The sequence below is a fragment of the Gossypium arboreum genome, chromosome 1, assembly GCF_025698485.1.
Source record: "Gossypium arboreum isolate Shixiya-1 chromosome 1, ASM2569848v2, whole genome shotgun sequence".
Taxonomy (NCBI): Eukaryota; Viridiplantae; Streptophyta; class Magnoliopsida; order Malvales; family Malvaceae; genus Gossypium; species Gossypium arboreum.
In genome coordinates, this window is record NC_069070.1 from 22374693 (window position 1) to 22383243 (window position 8551).

At 34.1% G+C, this 8551-nt stretch overlaps 1 protein-coding gene across 1 annotated transcript; it reads right to left on the minus strand.

Annotated features, from left to right (window-relative positions):
- Positions 1-3975: 3975 nt before the first annotated feature.
- On the minus strand, positions 3976-4523 carry LOC108481593 (agamous-like MADS-box protein AGL80). Its single transcript, XM_017784703.2, has one exon. It carries the CDS (start codon positions 4474-4476, stop codon positions 3976-3978), a length of 501 nt encoding a protein of 166 aa, XP_017640192.1. The 5' UTR covers positions 4477-4523.
- Positions 4524-8551: the final 4028 nt, after the last annotated feature.

The following is an 8551-nucleotide window of genomic DNA, read 5'->3' on the forward strand; positions in this document are numbered from 1 at the left end:
TCAATTTTGGTCATGGTTGAACAAGGAACTTAATGTCTCACTTAAGGATGCTAAAAGGAGATTCAAGAGTTATCAATCCACCATCACATGCATCATTACAAGCTTCACTTTTAGCATGCAAATAACATCAACACAAATCCACCTTAGCCGAATATCATCTCCATGACATAGTAAAGATTTGAACCATGGGCTAGTTAGAACTCAAGCTAACAAAAAAAAACATGCATGAATCTCATGGCACAACATCAAACTTACCTTCACCTAGCTACAAGCATGGCCGAATCTCTTCAACATTTCCTCCTTCTTTCTTTTGAATTTTCGGTCAAGAAAACCAAAGAACACAACTTGTTTTCTCTCTTCCTTAGAACATTCGCCAAGAGCTATGAAGAAAGATGGACACTTTTTTTTCTTGTTTTCTTTCTTACACTCACGGCAATGGAGGGGGGGCAACCACACACATTTTTTTTTCCTTTTTCCATTTCTTTATTACCCATACTCATTATTTTATTGTTCCTAACATACATCACTACATAACATGTTTGTGACATGTTTCCACTCATAGCATGGCCGGCCATTAGCTCAAATATTGGGCAATTTGATATGAAAACCCACCATTTCTACAACATGCATTATTAGGCCACTTTACATTTGCCTAGCACATTTCTAAATTTTCTCACATAAGTCCTTTTGACTAAATTCGCATGCAATTTACTAAATCGAAGCCTAAAACTTTCACACATTCATAATCACATATTTTAGACCATAAATATCATGTTCAAATAATTTGGTGACTCGGTTTAGCGGTCCCGAAACCGCTCCCCGACTAGGGTCACTTTAGGGCTGTCACAATCAATACCTCCATATTAATTCGTATGTGTTGGAAGTCAATAGATTAATTTGGTATCAATACCAATTCTCAAGCATCGATACTGGAGGTAAAAATATAGATGCTTTTTGAATTGTATCGATAAATTACTAGATTTTAATTTTTGCAGAGAAACAAAATGCTAAAAAGGTACTGATTTTCTAAACAATATCGGTACCAGTATGAGAAATATTGATACCTGAGAGTGTGTATCGATACCTACGTGATTTGTTTGGCAATTTTTGTTAAGTGGTCTTTAAGCATGCTTCTAACTTTTAATAAGGTCTTTTAATGTATGTTTAGTAATTTAAACATCACCTAGGGTACTTTAGACTTAAAACTCCTATAATTAATTAATTGTGATAATGTTTGTATGCTAATGAGATGTGGTGTAATGTGTGATGGTGTGACGTTAGTGTAGCGTCCTGTTACTCAGGCTCGAAGATCGGGGCGAGTATAGGGTGTTACATGCCAGGCAACCCAGGATGACTTAATTCGCGGTATAACCACATATCTAATCTAGTGGCTTGTCTAGACTGTTTGATTCTGGCAGCCTGACTACGCTATTTTGAAAAGTGACATAAGCTCACTTATAGATGTGTGGGGTTGGATGGGTAATCGTTACCTTATTTTGTGTGATTGGTGGGACAAAGATGATGTGTAGCGGATGGGGCTAGGATATATTTTTGTTTAAGCATTTGCATCTGTAATTGTATCTGCATCGGGTTTTGTATATAAAATTGTATCTGTATCTGAAACTAAGATTGTATATGTATCTAAATTGCATATATTTCTATAATTGTTATTGTATTTGATTTTTTTCTCTTTGTTTGGGTTGAGTTACACACTAAGCTTGTAAGCTCACCCAATTATTCTAACTTTTTAGGTAATCAATAGAATTAGGAGTGGGTAGCATTTGGAAACTTAGACTGGTTTTCTCAGATAAGATGGCTTGATTTATTAATAATTGAACTTTTCGAACTTTTGAATTTGTGGATAAATTTTCGGGTTTAATTTTGGATTTTCTTATTTAGTTTAAGTTTATGCACAATTTCTTCCAATTTAAATAAACGTTTGATTTTCAAAATTAGTGAGCTATGGGTTTTCCGCTACAAATTTGATATGAGTTTTACAAAAGCTTAAAAATGAAAGTTTTTGAAATGCTTAATCAGCAAAATTATATGTTTTCACTTATTGAAAACACGATTTACAAGATATCAACCCTGAAATTTCTGCTGCAAAATTAAGTGTCAAATTAAGTGCTTTTCCATAAAATAAATAAGTTATGCACATGTGATTTTCTCAATAACATGTGAGAGTATTGTGAAAAGTAGTATTTTTGAGTCACATGATTTCTAAAGCTAGATTTCAAATTCTGGGTTTTTAAACAAACTAATGTAATTTCTCCATATTCGATCATAACATCTAGGCCGGGTTTGGGGTGTTACATTTAGTGGTATAAGAGCCTAGGTTTAAAACTTGGGCTGTGATTTTTGGGTTCAAAATTGTTTCAATTTTGATTTTCAAATTTTGATTAAACTTTGATACTTGAACTTATAAAAAAGAGAATCTGAGTCTCCGACGTTGATCCAAGTAAGTTACTTATATTCTGGTTACTTACACTTTAGCTACTTTAGTTATACTGATAAACTTAAGAAATTATAAAATAAAACATTCTCTACTTTAAGATAACTATGCACTTTTGCTAAACATTAGACCTAGGATTTTTAATAACCTAAGCTAAACTTTAGACTTTTGAACTGTAGATAAGTAAAATGAGTTTAGGCGGTTCGCATGGTCATGGTACGCTAAGGTTTGGTGGTTGTTGTCGGGTGACTCAAATTGAGTCCTTCTCTATGGGAAATGTTAATTTGGAAACGAGTGAGACTATAGTGATGCTTTTCTTAGTTCTAGAAAAACACAATTGTTTGAGATACAGGTTGTTCCAAACAATGGTTTTTCTAAACAAAAGTTTTCTTGCAACGCCATTATTCTAAATAATAGTTGTTTTGAACTTTAGTTATTCTCAATAGGAGTTGTTCTCAAATAACAACACTTGATGATAATTGTTCTAACTAAAGCCCTATTTTGAACATAGTTATTATGGACATAGTTATTCTTTGAGCAACAACTATTCTGAACAAGAGTTGTTGCTTCGAAAGAGATACACTTGGTAACAAAATTCCTGAAATATAATATTTTTTACTTCAAAGAAAAGGTAAAATATTAGTAACCAAAATTGAGTATCTACAACATCTATAGCTAACATATCTTAAGAACTTAATATTTTTTTCATTGAAGAAAATAAGATTCAAGCATAAAAGATTTAAAAGATAAAAATAAAAACTCTTTAAATTAGGCTAATAACATGACTCTCAATTAAAACAACAAACATAATGTTTGAATGCTAAAAAGGAACATGATATAGGTGCTTTAGATCAAAGGAAAAGATTGTGATCTATCAGCAAAGCTAAAAAACACAACACCATCATAACATAAACTGACAAAATACCTTTGGATCAAAGACTATAATAAAATTAAAAAGATAACTCAAATGATCTCTCATTTCTCCTAAGGGAAAAAAGTATTGGTTTAATGGCCATTGTTAGGGTTGATGTTGTCACCAAACTGGAACATCATCTCATCGCCTCCCACATGAGTTTGAGGATTGTTGTTGTTGTTTTTGCTCATCAACTCCATGATCCATTGCTGCCTCATCATTGGATCCATGTTATTCATATCCGATGGAAAGATGTCCTCCGTAATGGAATAGATGAAATAAATCAAAAAATGGATTTTTGTTCAAGAATGAAATCTTATTGGAACTGCCCAGTTCATCCTTCGGAACCATATCACATCCCGGATCTGATGAAATAGGATGAATTGAGACGGTATTTTGTAAATACGTAATTATCTTGAATATATTAACTATTTCTTTATTTTCCGATCACTTGGAAGGGACAAAAGAAACATCTTGTTCTTTCTTCAACAATTTCTGATCTCTAGTGGACCTCTCAGTAGGGTTCGAACCCAGATGAAGTTCTGACCATCGCTTTGGGCATTACCATCGTCATCAGTGAGAGTGCAACCATAGATGAGGACGATGATGACTATGCCCCTAGAGTGTAAAGGGGTGTCATAGTAAATGCATCCATCCTCTTGTCAATATTACTCAGTTTTTCATCGACCAACAAGTTGAGATCATTTATGTCCTTAAAGTTGAATCCATGGATGACCCATTTAACACAAATGTTATTAAACATGACTTGAATCATCTTTTTTTCTTGGTTGTCCTTGCAATGTTTTTTAAGCTGTTCCACTACTTTGACAGTTCTTTGGGAGAGAAAACTCTCTTGTTTCACCATATTCTTTCTTTGTTCCATCTCAAGGATCATCTGGAACTTGGAGAGCACTTGTTGGCCTCCTATGGGGGATGGCCAGACCTTGAGTTGGGATTCATAAGGACTATACATGATAGCACAAGTGTTGATCCCACAAAGGGTACTCAACTCACTCATCTTTTTCATCAAAACCTTGATTCTTTTCTTATAGGTGGCTCTCCTTGATGAATCATTGGTGATATAAACAAGCTTAACCTTCTTCCTTATCATGGCTTGCAAATCAAAGAGGGAGATTTGAATGTTTTTTTTCCTTTTTCTTACGTATTACTTACCTAAACAATGAATGGATGCTTTATATAGAAGTGAAGGGAGTGGAAATCTTCTCAAATTAAATGACAATAATAGCCAATAATTTTGGAATATAGAATATAACACTATAATGCAATACAAAATTTATCAATTTGGTAAAATAAAAAATATATTGCTAGTCCTTTGTACAAACAAAATTTGAGATTTAGCCATTGTACTTATCAAGTTAAAAATTAAGTTCTCTAACTCTTTTATTTAAAAATATCCGTCTAATAATTAAAATTGCAAGTATTTTCCATCAAAATTTATCAATTTGGCAGGTTGATTAAGCTGTCCTCATGTGGCTTGGTATATGATTGACAGAAAATAATCTTGTTAAGTTCATAAATTTTAACGAAAACTAAAAATAATGATATTGACGGGGCTAGGATTTTTAAATTGAAAAAGAACAAGGATTGAATTTTTAGCTTTTGAAGTACGAGGGCTAAATCATTAAATCGAAAGAAATTGAAGGACTAATAATATATTTTATCCATATTTAAAAAAATCATATTCATTTTCTATATTAATTTATAAATGGGAATTCCAGATAAAAATAACGTATATGTAAGTATATAAAAGGCAAGTGTTCACACATACCATACATGCATGTGCACCATGGCAATGTTTAGTTATTGATGGTAATAAAACATATAAAAACAAAAAAATATTTATTTGTTAAAAAAAGATGAATAACATTGTTTCAAAAATTAAAAAAGATAGAAAATAATATTATAATACATAAGTGATAAGTAGAAGTTATATAATTACTATGTTACGTTGTTTGGTATTTAAGTAGTGTAAATTGTTAACTAAGAAATGTAATAATGTGTAGTACTTTTTTATTATAAATTTGGTGAACATTTTAATTTTATCACAATAATTACAGAGAGATCATAGGTATGCCACTAGACTAAGTATAGCAGCTTTTTTTGCTATATGAATAGCCAAAACATGTTGAGATTTTTGTCTTATAAAACCATAGTATCTTGTTAATTATATTGTCTTGATTAAAATTCCTGATTATAAATAGCATATTTACAAAATAAATACCAAAATAAAAATGAAAGTTCCAAAACAAAATTAAAAGTCCAAAAGTCCGTAATTTGACCCAAAACATATTTTAAACCAAAATGTTTGAGCTGAGCTCCAAAATCGCTGCCCAATCCTAAGTCTGAGGATCACCTGGAATGAAACAAAACAAACGAGTGAGCTAGAAGCCTAGTGTGTGACTTGGCTCACATGCAAAATTGTATTATAGAATTCTCATATGCAAATATCATATCAAAATTTTCATATATCTAGAACATATATCATTTTCATATTTTGAGAACATATATCATTTTCATATTTTCAGAACGTATAACATATCAGAGTAAATCGTACCCCCCATTTGCTACACAACAATTAGGAGTACATGAGTCTATCCATCCAACCAAACTGGTATGTGGTGGTATGCCACTCATAAATGTGTAGTTGAGCTACCAGATAGAAATTACAGTTTAATTGCCAGAATTGTAGTAGAACTGCCAGATTACACTTCCTCCATCATATCAATACCTACCCCAGTGCATATGCATAATCATGTTAATATACATATGTATCATATAGGTAGCATGGCATGCATATCTAAACATATATTTACAGAGCATAACATAACACATAACTTATAAAAAGCAAAGCTTACTTAACGTGATTTCTAGGCTTACTCATGTGTAACATACCGAATTTTTCCACTTTTATAGGCCTACAAAAATGCCCACGGATCAAATTTTTGAGTCCTTTAACCGGCCCTTAGTTGAGCATTCAAATTGGCTAAAAAGTGTTCATATGGTCATGTGGCCCACACAGCCCAATAAGCCAGCTCGTGCGGTCCACACATCCTACCTGTTTAGGCCGTGTAATCACACACGACCTTGTGCTCCATAGGGCCAACCAGACGACCATGTGGTGCACAGGGTCTGTTATATGACTTACCATATGGCCGTGTGACACTCCACAGCTTCAAAAACAACCCCTATTTTCAAGCTTTTTCGAGTTTCAATCAGGTTTTTCGGGTTGGTTCATACAATTGGTGATATTTCTGATAAATCACATGACAACGCACTATGGATCTTACATACGTCATCCAAAATGTATCGATTAAAAAACATGAATTACTCAAGATTTCACAAGATTAACACTTCTAAACTAAAAATCAAACCCTAAATGACATTTGAATACTTACTTTACAGACACAATGCCCAAAAATGGCCACTACCCTGTTGAAGGATTTTGATTCTCACACCCTTCTTCTGACCAAAACCACAGGAACAATTAACTTTACTAAGAACAAGGATTAAGCATTAGGACAACACTTACCTTATTCAAGAAATGATGTCAAAGCAAAAAAACAGAAATAGTTTGACGAAACTTACACCACTTTGAAATACAATGAAAGAACGAACAGCAAGCACAATCAAAAAGGAAAAATGAAGTGGCAGCAAGTAAAAACCAACAGAAAAGAAATAAAAGAAAAAGAAAACTCAAAAAGAGAAACAAAAGAAAAAGAAAGAAAAACGTGAGAAGAAATGGGCTAGTTTTGTAACACCCCTTACCCATATTCAATGCCGGAACAAGATACGAGGCATTACTGGACTTACAAAGTAAGCAAACATACAATTTCAGGTCGTAATTTTTCATCCAAATTAAAACCATTCTCATTCAACCATAAAGTATTTAATACGAGCCTATGAGGCCTGAAACATGCTTTGAAAGTGGTTCGAGACTAAACTGAGCATGTAACACCCTGAATTTTATGTTTCTAATTTTGCGATTAAATGACACAACTGTGTATCTGGTTCAGTGGTTAAGTGTTCTGGGTGTGTGTGAGAGGTCCCAAGTTCAAGCCTCTCATTTGGAAAAATTTGGCTTTTTTCTGAATTAAGCCTTAACTTCTAGTTAACAGGCTTGTATTAAACTATTTGTAATTTCATATCAGAATGGGCTTGCTGGTCTAGTGGTTAGGATGTGTGTGCTGGTGTGTTGGGGGTATGGAGTTCGAATCCCTGCACGAGCCAAAGAGTTTAATTTTTGGTTTGATGGCCTGTTAGAATTTCAATTGGACCGAAATTCTGAGTAGTGGAGATAATCAAGGATTTTGGGGGGGAAGTTATCAATTTTCATTTTTTTTTCCAAAATATTTTTTTTAGTTCACTTTTTCCATTTTTTCTGCTGAAATTCTCCTAAAATTCTCCATTTTTCTTTTTTTTCCTTTCCCATTCTTGAGTATTAATTTTCTCTTGTGTCGAGGAGTGTGTTAGTGTATTTTCGGTAAGTGGTTTTGGTGCCTTGAAGTTATGGTTTTTAAGATGATAATTGGCTTTTCTTTTTGTTAACTGTTTGACAGCCAAAAATCTGGTGTGAGAAGCTGTTCTAGTTTCAGATCATAGTGGGGAGCATTCATAGTTCGCAAGGTAAGGGTTTTATGCTTAGAAAGTGTCTAATATGTTTTGGGGTTTTGGTTTAATTCGATCGTTTAAGGGATTAACTGAGTAAAGCATGTTTGATTATAGGTTTGGTTTTGGCATCGAAATTGAACCAGGTGTGTACCTGAAAACACAAAAAATGAGATCGGTGAAAGCTAAAAAATGAATCTGTTGACGCCACATAGGGGTGTGGTCGCCCGTGTAGTAGGCCGTGTGGCAGTAAACGAGCATGTGATTGACGAGCCAGGCTGTGCGTGCAAGACACGAGTGCATGACACGGCCGTGTGATAGCTAATGAGGCCGTGTGTGAGATAGGGCTCAACCAATTGGGTCGTGTGGGCTACACGAGCATGTGGGCCCATACAGGTATACCACACAGGTGTGTGAAATTCGGGGCCAGGTCGTGTGATGCCGTGTGGGCCACATGGGCATGTGAGCCCAAACGGGTAGACCACACTTTGAAAGGTTGCTTGAGTCACCCAAGTCGACTAGGACCTATTGTGGGGTCAGTGAGAGTTACATGATCTCTG

Coding starts and splice junctions, on each gene's coding strand:
- LOC108481593 (XM_017784703.2), bottom strand. CDS start 4,476: ATGATAAGGAAGAAGGTTAAGCTTGTTTATATCACCAATGATTCATCA.